At 39.7% G+C, this 24,260-nt stretch overlaps 1 protein-coding gene across 1 annotated transcript in view; it reads right to left on the bottom strand.

Moving 5' to 3' along the window:
* cdh11 (cadherin 11, type 2, OB-cadherin (osteoblast)) overlaps positions 1-24,260 on the bottom strand; it is a 142,029-nt gene that overhangs the window by 27,288 nt on the left and 90,481 nt on the right. The window contains exons 5-7 of the mRNA XM_038285643.1: positions 22,955-23,249; positions 19,488-19,607; positions 9,668-9,835 (exon numbers count right to left, since the gene is read on the bottom strand). Of these exons, the coding sequence (XP_038141571.1) occupies positions 9,668-9,835; positions 19,488-19,607; positions 22,955-23,249 (583 nt within the window). The remainder of the gene's footprint in view (positions 1-9,667; positions 9,836-19,487; positions 19,608-22,954; positions 23,250-24,260) is intronic.

Here is a 24,260-nt window from a genome sequence, read left to right as displayed (position 1 = left end):
GATTCATCAGCCTTTATCAGATCCAGCTGCACCCCTGACCATATAACCAGCTGCTAGACCCGTCACTAGCGCCAGATTATTACAAGCAAACAGTGAATCTAATCCAGTATTCCTGAAAGCCTGAGCTGATTCTGCCCTCTGATGCTCTCAGCCTGCCATTGTAGGCCCATTAGGACCTGTTTAGTTGTACTGTTTGGATCTCTGACCCGTTTCTGTGCCTTGACTCTGGTCCTGGATTCTGTTCTGGATTCTCCCTTGATTTCGGATCACCTCAGTCAATAGGCATAACTTTTTGAACGATTGGTTTGGACATGTCCCCACCAACATTGGCCTGGTGGGGATGGTCCTCACCAATGATTTGCACACTTTTCCCCTTTTTCGTTGATTTAATTAAATCAATTTAGCCAACAGAAACTCTGGACGAGCGCAGCTGTCTGTTTTCAGAGTGTTTACTCTCTCTCCCGCTGCTCCCAGTCCCACATACTGATGTAACATTAAAAATTATAACATTGCTAGATCTGTCCGGAGCCCTGTAGGTAGGACTGCTAACTGTAATGGCTCTGGATCTGTCACTTTGAGAAATTAGCCGATATGATTGGCGGTGGTTATTCACTGCATACGTTGTAATGATCGGCGGAGAGACAACACACAATAACAGTAAATTTAAACCAGCAGTTACTTCTGATTTTATTTCGAAGTCAGAGTTCTGAAACATACCCAAGAGGATTAGGGCCACTGAAAAATAAAAAAAGTTAACTGATTTTTAAATTTTATTTCAGTTTAACATGGGAATTCTGAATTTAATCTCAGAATTCTGACTTTTTTCTCAGAATTCTGAATTTAATCTCAGAATTCTGACTTTAATCTCAGAATTCTGACTTTTTTCCCCATACTAAACTGAAATAAAATGTAAAAATCAGTTAACTTTTTCTTTTGTTTCCACTGGCCCTAATCCTCTTCCGTAGAGACAGATTGGTTAAAAACAAATAAGAAAAGAGATGCCACAGAAAAAGCCTTTAGACATGCACAGCTTTAGAAAAAGCAACAGCAGCAGAGTGTTTATACTGCACAGGTTAGTATTATGAGCCATTAAATTTGACAAAACATTGCGTTTAAATGTTGTGTTCCTCTTTACTAGTTAAAAAAAGCGATTTGGTCACGGTTGAGTGGAGGTTTTTGAGGACCGAAATGCAGAGAACAGGAGGCAGAGGTGAGTCTTGCAGATTTAATGAGACAACTGAGGTAAAATCCAAACACCAAAAATACAAAGACCCAAAAAAAACAAAAACGTCAAAGAAAACTAATGTGGGGAACCAGAGATAAGTAAGCAACAAAACAACAAACCAGCACTGAGTGACTGCAGGGGTGGTGTATATATGGGGAAACTGAACCAAGGCAGGATAATCAGTCGATTGGGAGCAGGTTTCGGAAAGACCAACTAGGAGCAAACCAAGGGGAAAGGAAAGAAGCACAAGGGGTCAACAGAGGGTAACTAAAGTAGTTTATTTCACTGGTAGAAATAAACTATAAAGACACAGAACACAAAGAAACTAAAAATAAGCCCAAGCAGAGGGCAGAACCCCGACAGATTAAGCTCAGCTCCTTGAAAGATAATGACTCATATTTGTCGTTTTCTTATTTAACAGAAATTTACCGAACTGTGACAGTTCTAGACACAGTTTCTCTACCATCATTATATTAGTAGACACCTTAAAGTCACATGTTTTTCAGCAGAGCACAGACACAGAAGCAGTGACAGCTTCAGATTTAAAGATAAAACAGATTAACTGGGATATGCCAAAAGCAATAAAATCTCAGAAATATTTTACAAGAAAATAAAACATGTAATGTTATACTTTAGTCTTTTGTAAACCAGCTAGACTCAGAAATAGCTGTAACAGCCAACTCAGCTGCAGAGCCGGACTTGCAGCCGATGCACTTAAAATTTAATTATAAACCGTACAAGATTCAAAGCACAAACAATACAGTGAAGATCAGGGAATCGATGAATGAAAATAAAACCTTCAGTATTCAGTATTTGTCAAAGATATGTGTGGAAAAAGCTCTATATTAGATTTTCCAGCATGTGAAGGGGGATAATAATCAATGATAGTGAGGAAATGGAAGCCATCCGTCTATCTGGGAATCATAATTTGCAGTCTGTTAGTTTTAGTGCCTTTCAGTTTGTTATATTTTTCTTATGACATGGATGGATGGATGGATGGATGGATGGATGGATGGACGGATGGATGGATGGATGGATGGATGGATGGATGGATGGATGGATGGTTGGATGGATGGATGGATGGATGGATGGATGGATGGATGGATGGTTGGATGGATGGATGGATGGATGGATGGTTGGATGGATGGATGGATGGATGGATGGTTGGATGGATGGATGGATGGATGGATGGTTGGCTGGATGGATGGATGGATGGATGGATGGATGGATGGTTGGATGGATGGATGGATGGATGGATGGATGGATGGATGGATGGATGGATGGTTGGATGGATGGATGGATGGATGGATGGTTGGATGGATGGATGGATGGATGGATGGATGGTTGGATGGATGGATGGATGGATGGATGGTTGGCTGGATGGATGGATGGATGGATGGATGGTTGGATGGATGGATGGATGGATGGATGGATGGATGGTTGGATGGATGGATGGATGGATGATTGGATGGATGGATGGATGGATGGATGGTTGGATGGATGGATGGATGGATGGATGGTTGGATGGATGGATGGATGGATGGTTGGATGGATGGATGGATGGATGGATGGTTGAATGGATGGATGGATGGATGGTTGGATGGATGGATGGATGGATGGTTGGATGGATGGATGGATGGATGGATGGATGGCTGGATGGATGGTTGGATGGATGGATGGATGGTTGGATGGATGGATGGATGGATGGATGGATGGTTGGATGGATGGATGGATGGATGGATGGTTGGATGGATGGATGGATGGCAGGATGGATGGATGGATGGATGGATGGCGGGATGGATGGATGGCTGGATGGCGGGATGGATGGATGGATGGATGGATGGATGGATGGCGGGATGGATGGATGGCTGGATGGCGGGATGGATGGATGGATGGATGGATGGATGATGGATGGATGGATGGATGATGGATGGATGGCTGGATGGATGGATGGATGGATGGATGGCAGGATGGATGGATGGATGGATGGATGGTGGGATGGATGGATGGATGGATGGATGGATGATGGATGGATGGTTATATATATATATATATATATATATATATATATATATATATATATATATATATATATATATATATATATATATATATATATATATATATATATATATATATATATATATATATATATATATATATATATATATATATATATATATACAGGGATGCCAAATATATTGCTGTTGATATCAGTATCAGTTTGTACTATTTGTTTTTTTTAAAGCATTTTATAAATGAGGCTAACCTGTAGTGCTGGTGATTGATCCTCAACCTGCAGCAGTTTACATTTCAATCAAATGTTTTACACTATCTGATCTTGCCTGGCTGAATTCAGGGTCCTCTGTTTCCGTTTGTTATATAGATGAAAATTCAACTGAATAAACTGTATCACTTATTTACCACATCTGATCAGAGGCTCATCCGTCTTTGAAGCAGGGCCATTGGCTTTGTAGTACACCTCCTCAAAGTCCAATCAGCATTCAGAGCTCAACCTAAAAGACCTTTAGAGCACAGTTGGCTTGCTGTGTCAGACTTTGACTACGATGACCCTGATTTATAAACCTGATGAACTTTTAGTTGCCATGAGCATTGTTGCCTCTAATTTTGTTTGTTCAATCTCTATTCTTGGTCTCTGAGGTTCCAGCACACTCTACCGCCCAGTTCACATGCTGGTGCGTCTCTAAGGTCACTCCCATTCTTCTTAGCTCAGTTACCAGCCTGGGGAATTTTCCTCCTGCTCTGGGTTAGTCTCAGCCCAGATCGCTCAGGCCAGGCCCTCTCTCATTCCTCCTGCACCTCTTTTAGTTTCCATTAAATAGCATCACCTCCATGGACAAGCTTGCCTCTCCGTTGCCTCTCTCTCTGCACACCTGCAGGGATTTGTGGGTCCCAGCCCACCACACCTGGGCTCCCTCTGTCATCTGCTCCCTCAATCATCCAGCATGCAGCTCAACCCCTCCCATCTGCTTTCAGCTCAAAGTCGCCTGACCCTGACTTTCTACAGTTGAGGTGTATTTTTTCCGAGGCTTGTTTTTCCACGTTTTCTTTCCATCCCTGTTTCATGATCTCTCATCCTTCAAAAACCAAACAAAGTGTGTTGGATTGTAGGTATCGCACACATTTCTCCCAGCCTTTGTTCTCCAGAGGCAACACTGAGTCTCACAGATCCAGGGGCGGATCTAAGCGGAGCCCAGGGGGCCAAGGAGAAAACAAAAAGTTTTATATCTGTATTCATATTGAAATGACTAATGCAGATTTATTTCATTGTTTTTTTTGAAGCATATGTTTTTGGGTTGCCTTTTAGTTGTGATTCTTAGCAGCCATCAGTGTTTACAGAGGCATCGTCAGCTCATCCACCGTGTCAGCAGAATTGAGCCAGACATTATTTAACCATCTTTGCTAATCTTGCCAGCTGGTATTTAAACATTTATCTGCTGTTTAATTTACGAGTCATGGTTGAACTATCTTGGAATTGTTCAAAGATGTAGTCAGATTTTGACCCTGAATCAACCGTCCTCCTTCCCCTTCTCGTTACCTAGCTCTGTCTGGATTCACTCTATGCTGCTGTTTCCCTGGTCCCTGGGGAAGTGTCTCCTCTGTCTATAGCGGATTCACCAGGCATCCCCAGTCAGTCCGACAGAAGACTTTTCCCTGAGGGAAGTTTATTTCTCTCCACCTTCACATTTGCTCATTATGGAGGTTCATGCGAACCTGCTCCATATTCTAGCTGCCATCCATCTTTTCAGTTTCAAGCTCTGGCATCAGACATCTTTTCAAGTGAAGCTCTGGCATCAGGCGGATGGGCTTCACCATTGAAGCACAAGCATGTGAACCTTCAGTTATAGAAAGAACCTTCTATGTTCCTCCAACAGTTTCATGCCTGTGGGGATTCCTCCCTGTTCTCATCCATTAGCTCATGCATATTAAAGTCAATTTTACCACCAATGTTTCCAGCTTTAGTTTGAGTGCTAAAGACTTAAATCATTGTCAATAATAAAACTCTTATAATTTCCTTCTTTCTTTGTGTGGGTTTTTCAAATTGAATACTGTTAATTCAATTCAAGCAAGCAAGCACTCCCTAGGTCCCTAAGTCTTATTGAAACAGAAACAGTGAAACAGTGTCTTATGATATGATTGCAGGCAGAGTCTTCTGACCTTCTATAAGCCTGGCTCCAGTATCACATTAGTGGAGAGCTCTGACCTAAGACGTGTCATTATTGCAGCTAAGCTGATAAAATACGTTGGTTGTGTTATCAGACTTTGGTTTTACCGGTTCCCGGCATATTTTACAAATCACTGTGGTTTGTTTTTTGTCTGACTTGCTATAACTAAAATATTGCCAAACTGGCAAACTACTAAAACCCTTCCAAAAAAGTTACAAAAAACAATCCACTGGACTTTGTTTCCAAGTTTGAAGACATTTCGCTTCCAATCCAGGAACATTTTTCAATATAAAAAAAATTGAAGTAAAATTTCTTCAAACTTGGAAACAAAGTCCAGTGGGTTTTTATTTTATTTTTTAACTTTTTTGGAATGCCTATGAGCTGGATGACTGAGTATTTACTCCAGCATACTAAAACCCTTCTTTGGTACAACTTCCCTGCCTCTCCTTGCTTTGACGTGCTCTGATGGTATGTTCAATTTCAGAGGCTGCGTCTTCCAAGGACCTGGGCCGTTTCTCAATTTACTAGAACGCGAGTACAGACTCATGTTCTAAATAACTATGCTCTTTAGAAGAACACAGGAAAGTCTAGACTTGGTGAAAACGGGAGCACGCAGCATAAATATGGGTCAATTAGAACAGAAGCGCACCACGTCACCACATGATCAGCTGGTCTAGAGCTGCATTTCACCTCCTGTTAATAATAGTCTTTAGATAATAATGAATTCTGATTTTTTTCATTTTTGGGGGGAATAATAATGAACACAGTCAGATAAACACAAATCAAATGAACATTTTGCCAAATGAAACAAAAAATATCACCATCAGAGCCAGCGGTCCTTCACACATGGCTATGCAGAGAGATGGCTGCTCCAGACCGGCTGCAGTTAGCCCTGGCTGCCGTCTGCTCTGATGCATACTCGATAAAGAGGGCGGGGCGAGAACAATATCCAGGGATTTGGTTCATTCTAGGTCTGGCATTCTCGGCAATTGGAACAGTGCTCTGGCTGAGGCTGATGATGTGTCACAAGCACACGGGAACGCTCAAGAACGCATATTGAGAAACGGCCCTGGTCTACCTGAACTGGGTTCTTGGGGGTCTGTGAAAATAAGGAAGCCAGAAGAGTTTTGACTATGGATCAAACAGGTCCAGCCTTCTTCAGCTGTATTCGCCCATAAGCTCTGTCACATACCAACTGTGACAGTGACATACTGAACTTCTCACTACTGTTCTGGGTCCTAATATTTTCAAGCAGCTTCAGCCACAGTACCACGAATGTCACGAATATCAGATTTATAGTCTCCACACTGCAGATATTAGAATCTCTGCATAAATGTCAGCCAACCCCATTTGCACAGAGATAAATAAATCTTTTCAATAAACCAAACATTACCTGCCACATATCTGAGTCAATAACCATTTAAAAAAATATATTTGCATTAATTTCAGATGGAACTATTTGTGTTATTGTATTACATTAAACTGCACTTACAATATTCACCACTGTTTGGCAACAATTACCTTTTTCCTTTGAGCACGGAGCAGCCGGCTTGCTGGAAATACGCGATACGTAGGCTACGTAGGGTACACCAGACACGTCCTACAAAACTGGGAAAAGAAGGCTGCATTTGTCAGCCGCATAACGAGGAGTCAAATAATGGAGGTCTATGGTGTCCGAGGCAGAAAGGTCCATAAAAGTCCACAAAAACGTGTCAATATTCCTCCATACTTCTCGTCCAATGTATTCCAAGTGTCCTGAGTTGGTAGCGTCCATAATTTACTCGAAACTAAGTCATTTAGAATGTTTTTAGAGGATAAACAGTAGTGTATAGGATTTCCTAAAAGCGAGTTCACGAGTCTACGGAAACCGCGGCAGACCAAACCAGATGAAAGTGTGCATTCAGTGTCTGCTCTTGATAATGCAAGCGTAGAAGAAGAAATGTGCTGTTTACCTGTGCAAAGAAAGAAACAACGAAAGAAAAATGTCTGAGGACAGTGTTGAGGAAGAGCATGAGTTCTTTGCCGAGCTGAATGCGCACTTTCATCTGGTTTGGTCTGCCGCGGTTTCCGTAGGCTCGTGAACGCGCTTTCAGGAAATCCTATACACTACTGTTTATGCTCTAAAAACATTCTAAATGACTTCGTTTCAAGTAAATTATGGACGCTACCCACTCAGGACACTTGGAATACATTGGACGAGCAGTATGGAGGAATATTGGCATGTTTTTTGTGGACTTTTCTGGACCTTTCTGCCTCGGGCGCCATGGACCTCCATTATTTGAATGTCAGCAGACAGCAAGAAGCCTCCCAGATCTCCAGATGCATTTGAGATATCAAAAAAGTACTCCAGAGTGTTGTTCAGCATGGGGGTGAGTAGAAAATGAAGGCTAATCATGTTTTGGGTGTACTATTCCTTTAGTCAAATTTCCTACGGTCCCTGAACTGATCACTGTGATCTCCCCTTCAGACTTTTCTATTCCGGTTCACCAGTCCACTGAGTTCCATATCAAACTTCTGTTATTCATCTACATTTAATAAACCTGTTAAGCTTTTTCCTTTGGTCTCTGAGTGGTTTTCTGGATGTGGGTTAGATCACTTAAACCAATCATGACAACCCCGAGACGGTGACAAGCTGAGCTAAAGGATTATGATTGCTTTTCAGCTGTCACTTTAATGAATAAAGTACAACAGTGTAGCTTATTCAAGGCACAATATCTAAATAAAACCTAGCCTAAAGGATTGCACAGCTGAAGCACAGACCAAGATACGCGGATAAGTTCCACCTGATTGGTCGGGGGCCATTGTTATTCTAGTTTTTGTCATCTTTTGTTTTTCTTTCTTATTTCATTTTATACTGTGTCCTTTTTATACCCTTTTCAAGCAAACCAGGCAGATGAATAAGTTATCACTGTCCTGGTTCTCAACATCTGTGGAGACTGTTCTTGCAGGTGGTTGAGCTGCTGTTGCTTTTTTAATGCATGGGCGAACTTCAAAAACATCTTGTATTTCTGACTTGTCAACAGAAAGTGCTATTCATATTAGTTGGCTTTTGAAAAAACTGTGAACCAAACATTTTGTTGCATGTCATGTTTTAGAAAAGAAAAAAAATGTATAGCTAGATCAGGGACACCACTTCACAGAGCTATATTAGCTAAACAAGACACACTTGAGAAAAAAAAAAGGTATTACTACTTCAAATGAAGCAAATGTCAAAGATAGAAAATTGGAGAAAACAGAACATTTTGATCAGAACAACATTTACAAACAGTTAAATATATCCTAGGTCACTAAGATTTAACATAATCACACAATGGTTGCTGTAGTTGAAAATTATATAAAAAAAGATTTCTAATTTACTTTGCTCGACAGTGAAAGAGCTTACAGCTTGTTAAAAAAGGTATTGCTTTGACAGTCTCTATTTTGCGTCTCCCCGTTATGCATTTTCCTAAATGCTTTGACTCATGTCCCTCTCTTTTCTACCTTGATAAAGTTCTTCACATATAAATTTTCTAATTCTGTGTCTCCCCTATTTCTGTCTTTCTGCAAAACATTTACCAGAAGTTCCTTGGTTACAGAGGGGGAAAGAAAATGTGGTATGAATAAGAAATGGTCGAGTAATGCAGATGGTGGAAAACTAAACGAATTAATGAAAAAAAGAGCAACTGATGGCGAAAGACTGAAAAATAAGGTAACGAAATATAACATAGCAAAACATCAATGCTTAATAGAGCTAAAGATTGTGACTATACATGATTTCAACAACTTTTAAAAGGGAACTGCCTTCTCTGTGAATGAAAGCATAGAGTGGAATTAAAAATGTATTAAATTAGGATAAAAGTAGGCGTAAATTGAACTAGAAGACTTCTACCTGGCCACCAGTTGTCTCCTCATGCAATCCTGATTGTGCCGATCAGCACAGCTCCATGTTCTCACTTCAGGCAGCCATATTTTAAAACTTTACATTTAAAGCTCCAAATCCAAGGTTGCCTTTCCATTCCAGCTGAACAGCAACACTCCTCCACGTCTTTCACAACCAAGTTTCTCCTCATTCTCCAGTCTCCATTCCATCATCAATGGCAGGGGGAAGACATCTCTAACATAGATCTACCTGCTCATGCAGATCTACTGGACCAAAGGCTTTTCTTGGTGTCAATGAAACTTTCTGATTGCAGTTTTTTTCCTCTGAGTCACTCAATGTGGAGATACAGCTGAAAAGACTCAATCTTACATGGATAATTTGAAAGAAGCAACTCACTTTGCGGGAACTTTGGAGGGTTGTCATTAACATCTGTGAGGGTGATTTTGACCTCAGTGGTTCCTGACAGGCCTCCCATGTGACCGCCCATATCTTTTGCCTGGATGACAACGTCATATTCCTGACGTGCCTCACGGTCCATGTTTGGCAAGGCGGTGCGGATTATGCCTGAAAAAAACAAACAAAAACAGATTGAAAGGATAAGTTCTGGATGATTTTACAGGAGAGAGTTAATAAAAGGTTTTGAGAGACTGAAAAAAGGCCTCAAAGGTATCACTGAATTTATGTGAAGCATAAGGATTAAATAGTCTGAATAAAAATTAAGATTCCGTCTGAAGTGCATGGATACATTTAAAGTTTCTAACACAATTTCAACAGCTGTCAAGGAACAAAGGACAAAGATCTGCTGAGGTGTGAGAGCTCCACTAATTACCTTAATAAAGCTGCTGCAACATTGCTCTCTGGTTAGTGTGTAGCGCATCACAGTCACAAAACAGATTTGTGTATTTTCAGATACAACTTTACCAACATTGAAAGTGAAACGATAATTCACAAATATTTTAAAGGGGCTTAGGACTCATAATTTTAATATGCCATAAGTTGAAAAACTGTAAAGGTTTGTTAAAAAAAGAAGCAACAAAATAACTTCTATAATTTTTTTTTTGCGAAATAAGCACAAAATATTAGTGGGCTCTGGTATTAGAGGTTTGGTTTTAGGTGCATCTGGTTGACAAAAGTCAGATTTGGCTGACAATGCAAATTATTTAGTTTTAAGCGGGCTAGAAGTTACAGTATGTAATAATTACAAGGGTTTACTGAAAATAAATTAAATATATTATCCAAACATATGTTATCTATTATAACCTATGAACTGAAAGTTTAAATTTTTATGTTTGCATACCTTACAAATTACTATTTATAATTACATAGAAATCGTTTTCCATTTGTGGAAGCAGAACAGAGTAGAGCTGACATATCAGTGACTGTATAAATCGCTATTACAATATTACCGTATTTTCGCGCCTATAAAGCGCATATAAATGTCTTTTTTCCCTCAAAATGTGCGGCGTGCCCTATGTGTGTTGTTACTGCTGACGTTGTTGAAACCACCATGAGAACGTTAAAGGGGGAAGTGTGGGCGTGGATTGTGTATAAAAGAACAGGTATGTGCTTTATGCAGAACATTGTTGTCTTAAAAACCCTAAAAATGACAAAGAGACACGCCTATGACGCACAGTTTAAACTGAAGGCTATCAGCTACCCAGAGGAACATTGAAATCGAGCAGCCGCGAGAGAATTCAAGATTAATGAATCGATGGTTCACAAGTGGAGGAAGATGGAAAACGAACTCCAACAGGTGAAGAAGATGCAGCTGAGTTTCCGCGGACATAAGGCGAGGTGGCCCGAGTTGGAGGAAAGACTCGAGCGGTGGATCATCGAGCAAAGAACGAGTGGGGTGAGCTTTTTGCGAAAAGTAGAAGGCAGCGCTGGGCAAGTTACGCCACAGTTTGCGGATGGATTGCAGATGCTTGGGCTAACGTATCTGCAGGCACTGTTGTTCAAGCTTTCGCATCATTTCCGAGGAGCCGCACGGCCCGGAAAGTGACTCTGACAGCAAAGAAGGGGAAACTGGCATGTCTGATTTAGCGCAGCTTTTTAATACAGAAACAGAGGATGATGACTTTGATGGGTTTGATTAATACTTTGTAATAAATACATGAATAAGGCACAATCATACTCAGGTTTGCTCCCGCTCTATTTTTAAATACTCAGTAGAGGTATTTAAACGAAGTAGAAGACATGTACCAGTATATAAAACCCGCGACCTATAATCCGGTGCGCCTTATGCGTGTGTTAAATACAGTAATGGCACACATAACTGAGACTGCGCCTTTTAGTACGGCGTGCCTTATGGTCGTGAAAATACGGTACTGTGGCAAGTTGGGCCTATATACAAACCAGCAGAGAGAAAAAATTCCATTGATTATGAGAAGGACTGTAACATTGAGAAAGCCACCAGGGAGACAGACGAAAAGACGACGGCAGGCCGAGTCTAACCTCTAAATGGTTCAATCTAAAAGGATCAGAGGAGCCTGCCGGGAGGAGGATGAGAGAATATGTATGCTAAGTTCGAATTCATGGAATGCGTAGGTCAATTACGTCATAGCATGGCGCCGAGGTCTGTTCGGATTGCAAAACTTCTTATTATGCGGTCAACAAATGCAACCTCTTTTTGCCCATTTTGAAGGACGAGTCCGGGGCATCCTACGTAGCATTGGGTATCCCATAATTCATTGCAAGTTCAAACAAGACGCCATCTCCGTGCTCAGAAAAAAAGGTGTTTGGTGCCAAACAGTGGTAAATATTGTATGTGCAGTTTCATATAATACAAGTTTGTGAATAGTTCAGTCTGAACTTGATGTTAAATAGTTGTTTTAAATGGTTATTTAGTGAGGTATGTGGCAGGTAATGTTTGGTTCATTTAAATGTTTTGTCCCTGTGTGAATGGGTTAGGCTGATATTTAAGGACAGATTCTAATATATCGTCAGTGTTGCGTACTATAAATCTGATAGGATGCAGCTGTTGAGGGTCCTCAAAAATGTTCTTAACACCCAGAACAGCAGTGAGAGTTCATTCTTTTCCTGCATTGTGTATAACCTGTCACGGTTACTATGCAACAGTGCATACCGGGGTAAAAGCCGCAGCAGGCCGGACCTGTTTGAATTTATAGACAAAACTTTTCAGCTCTCCTTTTTTTCTTCGACCTCGAAGGATCCAGTCCAGATAGAGAGGATCCTTGGAGGACGCAGCCGTTGCAAATGAACACCCAGATCACCTGGGGCTGGAGGTAGGACCACAAAACAGTCCTTCTAGGTCTAAATTGAAATGGCTTTTTTAAAACCTCTTTAAACCTCTTAAAAGCATTCTCTCTGTCCTCCATTTTGATTTAAAAAGATTGTCTAATTTATGCCTCCTTAACTCATAATTTCTCATCTTTTTATCCATGTCAAAGTACTTGAGACAAGAGTATTGAAGAATTTAAGGATTTGATGCTGTGATCTAATGTAAACAAATCTAACTTGGCAGGGTAATTAAAGTAGACGTTGCAGAAGCAATTTTGTACCAAGACAGCCTCCACATTGTTGTAATGAGCAGTCTGACCTTTAGATGTTGCTGAAAATTACACACTTGTTTTAAAAGTCTACTCATCCCTATACTAACTTCTTTAGTTAATGAACTGTATAAATAGATGTGTCATAGTGCTTTTTATATGTCTTGGACAACGCTATTATAGTTTACTTTGCTGAACTCCTGTTTGTGTGTACAACTGCCTGTTTTATTCCCTCCTTAGGATAAGAAGGGGTTGCTGCATCTGATTTTGTCGCACGTGGTTTGATTTCCACATGAGCAACCTCCCTCCTCCTCCTGTGTGTACCTGTCACGCGTTACCCACCGGAAAAAGCAACCCACCTGTGATGAACTACTTTTCACGAAATCCTGCATATTGAGTTGTGGTGTTTTGCCAAGTTAACCAGTTTAAACTGTCTTCCCATTTACAGCTAACGTTTAAGCTAGCAGAAACTATCAGATATCTTATAACCCTTTTTAACCGAAACCCTACAGCCAAACAGAATCCAATACTCACCCAGACCATGTTATATATGGTGAATTTGCTTACAAACTTTAAACTCATGAAGAGAAGCTGTTAACCTGAAGTTGCTTTGGCAGAACTAAGGCTTCAGAGCAATGTGAGTTGTACTTTAAAGCAGGGCAGACATTGTATGATATTTTCAATCACGACGCACAATGAAGCTGAAACTCGGCCCGATCCAAAAATATTCTCACACGAATGGAGAATCGGTCCGAAAGGGCAAAAACTCGTACAGTGTACGCCCGGCTTAAGGGATTGTTATCTTGGAGGAAGGAGAATGTGTAATGTTGCCAAATTAGCTCTATATCAAAAGAGGAAATTTGTTGGGAGAAAAGTAATATCCAAGAATGCACTTTTCTCTGTTATTTATTTCTTTTCTTTCATTTCAGTTTCTTCTTTTTAACAAGTTCTTGGTAAATTATCCTTTTCGAGTTTAAAGCGGAAAACTAGACTTGTTGGGTACAATTGTATGACTCCTTGAAACATCAACATTTTTACCACAAAACAGGCTTAAATTTGCAACAAAATGTTAAAACTCGGACAATCAAAATCATACTGATAGAGGATCTACCAAAATAGCTCTAGTTGCGCTATAATCATTAGTTTGAATATAAAAATAGGCTTACTTTATTAAGTCTTATAACCATTTCCTTTCTAATTAATATTCAATAAGAGTTAAATCATCAGCATAGGCTCACACATTAGTTTGCAAAAACTCCTCATGATACATTGACAACATATTAGATTTTTCTAAAGGTAAGGTTTTTCAAGTTCATACAAACCCATAAGATATATTATGTAAAAGTATGTTTAACATAAAAGCTAATTTCAAACTAAAAACTTTTGCAAAACATGGACTACCCCTGCAACTTCCACTTAAGATACTTAATTTGAAAGAAACCCTCCAATCTGTTTGATAAAATCTTTCATACAGCAATTCCAATCCACTGTTTTTAAGCTCAAGTAATCTTTTCTGTTCATTGAACTGATCACCCACCATTCTCTGTGTGTCTCCCTCTGCTTTTCTCCAAATGTCCAACTGCAGAGAGACTCCCTGGTGTCATTTTTCTCCAAATGTGTGCGTATGTGTGTGACAGCATGAAAAGCTTATAATCCCCAAACCAATTAGAAATGTGAGCTATGGATTTGAGCCGGTCAAATACCCAACACTGCTTTGATTAGCTAGATTTACTCTCCTTAAATCTCTCAGACTCTCTGTGCCCTAACCACTCTTTTTCCATGAGCTCACTCTTTCTGAACCAAATTTTCTTTCTTTGGCTTCTGTGCTTGCAGTTTTTTCCTCAGTCTCTCTGACCTAAATGATCTCTCTGTCTTCCCTAACCTCTGTCCTTTTAACCAATTTCTGCTTTTAATGCATAAGGTCAGTGCTATGCCAGGAACAGCTTCAAGGTCGTCTCAGACTATTTTTTCTGCTCTGCCTTCCTGTTTCAATTTCTCTGTTTTTTTGTGTAAAATGCAGGGTTACATGCTCCCCACATCAGTGATTCTATAGCTTTACATGTAAAGTGTTAGGATAGGAAATTATAACATCTGTGCTCCTTTTTACAGATAATATTTTAATCTTCTGAACTCTTAGTGTGTGCTTTTTTATTTTCTCCTTCCAGTTAGATGGTGATTTGCCTTCATCAATTCAAAACAAGGTGTTCTGTGTTATAACCAAGACTCCTGAGCTACAAGTAAAATTATTTAAAGGCAACTAAATGGTCTTTGAAAATAAATGAGATGGTTTATAAATGTAATATAAATGTTTTATAGGCTTGCTTCCTCTATAGTATATATTTCTTGACCCTGAAATGACTGGACCAGTGTCCTGCATGTTTCTTCTCATTTTGACATTTTATATTCTAGCTCAGGGCTTGATAACATCATCAGAATATTTTGTTCCTTCTGCATGTTCTCTATCTGAGTCAAGTTGGAACTGTGGCTTTGTCTAAATTTAACATTTTCTGGGCTATGAAACAATTTAGCTTAACTGTACCGTCTATAAAAAGGCATATACATGTTTTTTGTCGTAGTTTTCTTTGAAAATATGATTTTAAGGTTGATTTAAGACAGGTGTAAGAGGATTGGGTGGTGGTCAAAGGTGGACACCTCAATCCCCAGACATTTCAAACAGCTTTAGGGATCTGAAATTTCATCTCTCTGAGAAATTCAGCCTTTTGAATTTGGATATCTGCAAGTACAGATACTATTCCACTACCAGAGCCCTTTTTACTCTTATGGTATAATCCTCATTATTGTTGATTTTGTTTAAGAGAATGTTATTAACTCCTCTCTACAGACAAGTAAGATATGTCATAATGTAAACATGTTTTAACTTAAGACAAGTTTAAGGTTAGAAGACAGAAAAGTAGTGTTACCAAACGGACTATTTCTTAAATCTAAGACAGATTCTTGAAAGATAAATGTTCCAACTGCTGAAAACATTTTTAACTAAACTGTAAATCATACTTTCAGTGTGTTAAAATGTATTATTATAAAAAGCTGTGTCATTATTATTCTTCTTATAAAAGTATCCTCTAATACTAACCCACTTTCAAAAGAGTTTCTATCTAAGGCAAACCAGATGATTATATAGAGTTATTTATTTTGCAGGACGCAGATTTGCTTTGCAATGTTTCTAGTCTAAACATTTCAACACACTGGAGATGCTGTGATGAACCATGCTTGGCTCCTTCCTGCTTGCCTCCTGCTAGCCAGCTGCTAGCCGGAGCTTCGACTAATCAGAAAAGCTGATCCTTGGAGTTTTTGGGGGGAGGCAGACACTACCTGCAACCTCTCATCACTTCTGCAGAGCTTCTGCATATGAAAAATAAATAAATATCAAGGGAGTTATATGCTAAAGGTTTAAAAAAAAAGTCAGAAGAATAAATTGTTATGTAACTATGGCGAAACAGTTTATAAATACTCGAATAAATTTGAAATGTTAAAACCCGACAAAGACAAATATTGTAATAACACTGGTACCTGCAGTTTTTACCACCTTAAAAACTATTTCAATTCACTTCTAGCCACTACGAAAGGTAGCAGGAAATTCACCACAGGCTGGCCACAGCAGAGAGCTTTCAGCTGGGTTTACCAACGCTGCCTCCCGGTGGTATGCTGGAGGTCTGGTGCTCCAAATAACAACTGCAAATTTTAATGTGATCACAATCCTGATAAACTGACCGCACAGATTGTGTTTGGAGGTGGACTTTCTCGCTTAAAAACGGGTTAAAACTATTCTTTGTTTGAAGCCACAGAACAGAGCAGATAATCTACCAGAGTGACGAGCAGCCAGAGCATCAAAGCAACTTGACCAGAGTTTGATCCAGCGTCCAGATTTCTGCGTTTGAGCATTTCTGACACCCCTAACGCCTATGCTGTGAACACAGCATCAGACCTTTCCATGGAAACTATAAAAGCACACATAGCTTATGGATCAGAAATGTGACTGGTTGTATCCACATTTTTAAATCCCTAACATATCTTAGTATCAGTGTCGTGATCCCGGCGCTGGTGGCGGGCTTCATTGCTCCTTCCATTCACCTGTTTAACTCTGCCCAATTTCTCATTACCACCTATCTTGTCCACCTGTTTCCTGCTCCTATACAGGTGCTGGTCATAAAATTAGAATATCATGAAAAAGTAGATTGATTTCAGTAATTCCATTTAAAAAGTGAAACTTGTATATTATATTCATACATTACATACAAACTCATATATTTCAGATGTTTATTTTGTTTAATTTTGATGATTACAAATGACAACAAATAAAAATCTCAAATTCATCATATCAGAAAATTAGAATATTACTGAAGACCAATAAAAACAAAGGATTTATAGAAATGTTGGCCAACTGAAAAGTATGAACATGAAAAGTATGAGCATGTACAGCACTCAGTATTTAGTTGGGCCTCCTTTGGCCTGTATTACTGCAGCAATGCGGCGTGGCATGGAGTCGATCAGTCTGTGGCACTGCTCAGGTGTTATGATAGCCCAGGTTGCTCTAATAGTGGCTTTTAGCTCTTCTGAATTGTTGGGTCTGGTGTATTGCATCTTCTTCTTCACAATACCCCATAGATTTTCTATGGGGTTAAGGTCAGGAGAGTTTGCTGGCCAATTAAGAACAGGGATACCATGGTCCTTCAACCAGGTACTGGTAGCTTTGGCACTGTGTGCAGGTGCCAAGTCCTGTTGGAAAATGAAATCTGCATCTCCAAAAAGTTGGTGAGCTGCAGGAAGCATGAAGTGCTCTAAAACTTCCTGGTATGTGGCTGCGTTGACCCTGGACCTCAGAAAACACAATGGACCAACACCAGCAGATGACATGGCACCCCAAACCATCACTGACTGTGGAAACTTTACACTGGACTTCAAGCAACGTGGATGAAGTGCCTCTCTTCTTTTCCTCCAGACTCTGGGACCTTGATTTCCAAAGGAAATGCAAAATTTACTTTCATCAGAGAACATGACTTTGGACCACTCACCAGCAGTCCAGTCCTGTTTCTCTTTAGCCCAGGCAAGACGCTTCTGACGCTGTCTGTGGTTCAAGAGTGGCTTGACACAAGGAATGCGACAGCAGAAACCCATGTCTTTCATACGTCTGTGTGTGGTGGTTCTTGAAGCACTCACTCCAGCTGCAGTCCACTCTTTGTGAATCTCCCCCACATTTTTGAATGGGTTTTGTTTCACAATCCTCTCCAGGGTGCGGTTATCTCTCTTGCTTGTACACTTTTTTCGACCACATCTTTTCCTTCCCTTCGCCTCTCTATTAATGTGCTTGGACACTGAGCTCTGTGAACAGCCAGCCTCTTTAGCGATGACCTTTTGTGTCTTGCCCTCCTTGTGCAAGGTGTCGATGGTCGTCTTTTGGACAACTGTCAAGTCAGCAGTCTTCCCCATGATTGTGTAGCCTATAGAACTAGACTGAAAGACCATTTAAAGGCTTTTGCAGGTGGTTTGAGTTAATTAGCTGATTAGAGTGTGGCACCAGGGGCCATCAATTTTGAACCTTTTCACAATATTCTAATTTTCTGATATGATGAATTTGAGATTTTCATTTGTTGTCATTTGTAATCATCAAAATTAAACAAAATAAACATCTGAAATATATGAGTTTGTATGTAATGTATGAATATAATATACAAGTTTCACTTTTTAAATGGAATTACTGAAATCAATCTACTTTTTCATGATATTCTAATTTTATGACCAGCACCTGTATATGCTGTTTGTTTTCAGCCACCGGTGCCAGATTATTCAAGCTGCTGTGAGAGTAGCTCTAGCCTTCAAGTAAGTCTGTCTGTTATCCCGATTCTGACCTGTTTTCTGTTTTGGATTTTGGAGTTTTTTTGCCTTGCCCCTATCTGCTCTGTTTGCTCTGTTTTTGCACTGTTTTCCTGGATTCTGCTGGTTACCGAACCTGGAATGTTTCTCTGACCTCGGCTTGGATTCTGCTTATTTTTCATAACATGAGGACCCAAATTTGGGTCCTCAGCACTCACCCCAAGATGGTTTTTAGACCTGTAACATATTCTCTGGGGTCTTGCCTTTATTTTGATACCAAAACAATTAAAATAAACTCTGTAGTTCTTGAGATATATTCAATTCATTTTGGGCATGTTATTTTTTAAGCATATTTCTAGAAAACAGGCCTAGTGTCCAAGAGGTTAAGGACACTGTTGCTTCCTCAGCATCAGCTGTCGTCAGCTCATCATCATTCGGGGCGCTGGAAGTAGCTACGGCTGCTAACAATCTCCCTTTTGTCTGGGATCAGACTGGACTTTGAACCAGGTCAGTGACTTTTGCTCCTTGTCATTATTAGCCCTATATCCCAGTCACTGACCTGTGTTTTCTACCTCTGCAGTGAATCCAGTTATCCGCCACGGTGACGATCAGCTGCTTGCTGAGTTATTTGTTCTAAATAAAGCTTGTTGTAAACCGTCCTGAAATGTCTGTCTGAATATTGGGTCCAAGTTTCTGAGGCCGTTACAATCAGAATACCAACACTAAATCAAATCATCACGACTCTAAATTTCAGCTGTTTTATGGCTGCTTGACTGCAGCATTGCGCAACAATAAAATAAATAATAAATAATCAAATAAATCAAGCAAGACAACAATGGTGGATAATTTAGAAACAGAATGTTGGATTTTAGACTGACCTGTTTGAGGTTCCACAGAAAAGTAGGGCTGTCCTTTCAGAATGCTGTACACCAGTCGTGCACTGTTGCCATAGGTGGGGTCGTCAGCATCCGTAGCTGTCACCTGCATCACTGATGTACCTGTAGGACGGACACACAGAAGAGATGGACAAGTCAGGAGGAGCCTTGGCAAATCCTCAGCCTTTATCGACTTGACAGGATTGGAAAAAAAAAACGAATAGTTTCATACACTGCATGTAGGAAAATGTAAACGGTTGCTTTCCACAACTGACCTGAATTTCATGGTCAAGTGGAATGTATCTAGAGTTACAACTAATTATTTTGCAAATCAATTAATCTGTTTATATTTTTTGATTAATCGATTAATAATCGGATATCAAAAGGTTCCTCACTGCAAAAACTATCTAGAAATAAGTAAAAATGTCTTAAATTAAGTGTATTCACCCTTAATTTGAGTAGGTAAATGGGATAGTTTGCCAATGGAATGAGTAATTTTACTCTTAAAATAAGATAATTAGATAATATGCACTTGAAATAAGATAATGCAATTGTAGTTTCTTATTTTAAGTGTAAATTGTCTTGCTCCATTGGCAAAATGTCTCTTTTACCTCCTCAATTCAAGAACAAATGTCCTTATTTTAAGAAAAAATGACTTACCTAGATTCAGATTTTTTGCAATTAAACCAGGTTAAACTAAAATCTTTCCACTTAAGAGCATATTGACAGACAAAGTTGTTTTATCATAAGTGCAAAATGTTTACATATTTTTACAAATTTGGCATAAAGCTAAAGACATGTTTTAGAGTCCGTAAACTCCTGTTAACGAATAATCAATTACTAAATTAGTTGACGATTTTTTCAATAATCAATCAATCATGATTAATCTGATTACCTATTTCAGCTCTAAAGGTGTCCCATTTCAAATGTCAGTCAATTTTTAACTAACTTTTAACTGAGACTCTATAGGATTGGACATAAGTCTCAGAGGTTCAGTAAAGCTTTCAGAACCTTATTGGAAAAAGCTACTATTTGAGCTAAAACTCTATTTTATTGCAGTACCCAGAAGTTCTGATATTTTGAAAATAGGTTTACACTGCCATGAAACATTAAGTGTGAAACTATTTACAGTAAAGTAAAGTCCTTTGCATGGACAAAAGCAGATCCCACATAATAATTGATCAGTTTTACTACATGACAAACACGCCACAGCTTGGAGGCTAAAAGGTTGTTTGTCTAATCAGCTGGTCATCAGAACATGAGCATCACAGTGGATTCTGCTCCAATGGTGCATTCAGACAAAAGACATTACTGGTGTCTAAAAGGCATCTGATGCCTCATATCTGACACTGCTCCATTTTGAGGCTTAGAAGCTCGACACTCTGGATGATGGTAACTCGACACTCGAATGTGAAAGCATCAAGTTAGCCCTATATAAAAACTATATCATACGCAGACTAATAAAACGCTATTCATGAAATCAACTATGTAAACTAGACTTGCATTGGTCAATCTGCCATTTTCACATAATCGGCCAAGTATCATTCTCCTGCCTAGGACGTTTGATCACCTTAACCCCTTGAACCCTACGGACCCACCGGCGGGTCCAGCTGCTACATGACCTCGTAATTTTACCAAACCCCCAGTATTGATGTAAAAAACATATTTGGCACAGTTTGGCGACATTTATGGATAAATGTGCCAAAATGGCCTCTCCGCCTAAGAAATTTCTCACTAATACCATTCTAAAATAAATATGATTCATCTGATTGAGTCCACATTTGGTATATTTTTACACAACATTTAGATTTGAAAGTCTGTACTACTTTTTTGTGCTATAAATAATATTTTGGTAGTGTTTTGCAATGTTTATTTCAAAGAAAATTTTGGCGAGGTTCAAAAAATGCAAAATATTTTGTATTTTGTCCCTAATATTTCAGGCAGGGTCAAAGCTACAATGGTGCTGACACTAGAAAACCATTCTATGACATCTTACCTTTACAGACGTACCAAAAGTTTCTTCTTAAATCTAATAGCTTTGAGGCTATAAGTGATTTACTTTTGTGTGTTTTTGTCAGGCAGAAATTTATTTATACCCCCTTAGGGTGTAAGAGGCTAAACATGTAGATATGCTTTGTTTTAAAACTCAAAAAAGTATCGATACTGAAACATTGTATCCGGATACAATACTAGTTTTTAAAAGTATCGACACAGTGCCACCACCTGTGGCACCTAAGCAGTTATTCATCTAAAGTGCAGAATAGAGGACAATGCACTTTCTGAACACTGTGTGATTGAATCACTGTGTGATTGAATAATTCTGTGCTCTTTTCAGTTTCAGACTTTTTTTTTGTAAGAGGTGCAGCTGCTGAGAATTATTTTTGTTTCTTAACCGGTTTGGCTAGTGTCATTGTTATGTGTGCAAAGCATAGCCAAGGAAGGAACACTTTTAATTGTATAAGTTTTTTATCAAGCTTGCTTAATATTGTGCACAACATACAACCTCAAAATATTGTTCTTATTGTTTATTGTGTTTTATTTATTATTGAAAATATTTCTGTAGAATTTTGGAGTCTTTGTTTTTATCCCTGTGGTATCGAAAATGGTATCGAGTATCGAATATTTTCCTTATTGTCGGTAACGAGTTGAAAAGTTTAGTATCGTGACAACCCTACTCCTGCCATTAATTCCATGGCTTTTCAAAACAGGGTGATGAACAACCTGGACAACAGAGGTAAGGTGAGATGCTGCTGTGGAGCTCAGGCATTACTGCAAAAACAAGAGCACCATAAGCGGGATGAGGCAGCCAGATGCGCCTCGTTCTGGATCTATGGAACCAGAGTGGTAGAAGTGACAGCTTACTGGTGCTAGCTCAGGAGGAGAGAGGAGAAGCACAGCGGTAGATCAAACAAAGCTGTGGGGCAAACAGAGCACTGAAGGTGGGGGAGAGGCTATGGCTGGCCCGGGCTAGCTATAGAGGTTAACTGTGGGGGATCCAGGCAGGACAGGGAGAGAAAGGGACAGCTGGTTCCTGTCAACAAGAATTGTCATCACTTGACAAGGTGATGCGGATGTTGCAGAAGTCACTTGGTACCATGATAGAAGTTCAGAGGAGGTTGGGGGAGTGGTTCAAGTCACTGCAGTCTGACCAGATTTTATTGAAAATTACACAACGCATATAGTTCAGTCTGATAAGAAAATACATCTACGTCACAAAGCTGACCAAAGCTGTTTGGTCGACACTTCATTGCAAAAGCATTCTGACAGGCAGTTGACATGTTAAACTGACAAACCAGCGCAAAGGTATCTGTCATTATTTCTACAGGTTATTCAGAGAAAAACATCAACACCCTTGCCAAGGAATAGAGGTGAAATGTGCATCCAAATTAAGTAATTATTATCACTTACAGATTTTTCTCACACTCAACCAAGCATTTTTCAGTTCTCATGTCCCCTAATGCATCACTCACCAACATTGGACATCTCAGGCACCCTGGCGTAGTATGGACCATGGAGGAACTCAGGTGGATTGTCGTTGATATCCTGAACTTTCACTATGAATTCTGATGGAGGTTCCAATGGCTCATTGGTGTCTCGGGCAACAGCTTGCGCTGTTAGGGTATACTGGGCCTGCTCCTCTCGGTCCAGCGTTTTTGTGGCATGTATGTTCCCCGTCTTGTCATCAATGACGAATATTGTTCCAGCGCCTTCCCCAGACAGGATGTATTTGATAGTACCATCGCCTTTATCAACATCTGAGTGGAGCTGAAGAGACAAGAGGCAAAGATTGGGAATGACCCAAAACATTGAAAGGAATAGGCAGGCAGCCTGACAGCTACAGTAGATGTCAATTGTAGCTTTGATATCCAAACTCTAAAAACCAAAGGCCAGACAGGATGAGACAAAGAGGCCAAGAACAGTCTGTAATAGACAAGAAAATGTCAGTGATGAACAGAAGAAATTAAATATCACTTAGGAAAAAAAAATGGTAGATGGCCTGTACTTACATAGCACTACATTCAGTCATTCACGCACACACTAACTGATGGTGGCAAACTACATTGTAGCCACAGCTGCCCTGGGGGCCACTGACAGAAACAAGGCTGCTTTACACTGGCGCCACCGGATCTTCTGACCACCATCAGTAGGAAATACAGATGAAGTGTCTTGCCCAAGGACACAATGACACTAAAAGCTCGAGCCAGGGCTTGAACTGACAACCCTCCTATTGCAGGGCAAACTCCTGCACCCGACGCCACCTTCGCCCTATGTTATAAATAGGATAGTTTAACAATAATTTAGTTGCTTCTTGCATGCTTACAGCCTTATTACTAACTAAATTAGTCACATTTCCGGCACTTTTGTTGTCTTGTTATTGTCAAGGAAAACCACCAGTCTTTCTTATTAATGAAGGTCAATGTAGCCCCTTGTTTTCTTTCATATTATTCTCACTCCCATAATAAGTTAGTATTCACCTTTGCTATACTGTACAATGAATGGTAGTGACTCACTGTAAGCATTAGAAAATTCCCTAATGTACAACAGTATGGCTAGCGAGGCTGTTAATAGAGGAAAGGATATACAAAGGATGAGACAACACTGGAAGATGACCTGTATATAGCCAGTGACAGAAAAGTCAAGGTCCAGACCTAAATCCAATTCAGACTTTTTATAAACCTTGGAAATAGTTTATAGATTAACTCCACCTAATCAGGCTATATTGAAGCTATTTTGCAATGAATAATGAGCAGGTTAGCTAATATCTAGACCGACAAA

This window comes from Cyprinodon tularosa, unplaced genomic scaffold (assembly GCF_016077235.1).
Source record: "Cyprinodon tularosa strain WSP-4 unplaced genomic scaffold, ASM1607723v1 ctg213, whole genome shotgun sequence".
NCBI classification, from domain to species: Eukaryota; Metazoa; Chordata; class Actinopteri; order Cyprinodontiformes; family Cyprinodontidae; genus Cyprinodon; species Cyprinodon tularosa.
Note: the sequence above shows the minus strand (reverse complement) of the source record. Positions and strands in the feature narration are given on the sequence as shown.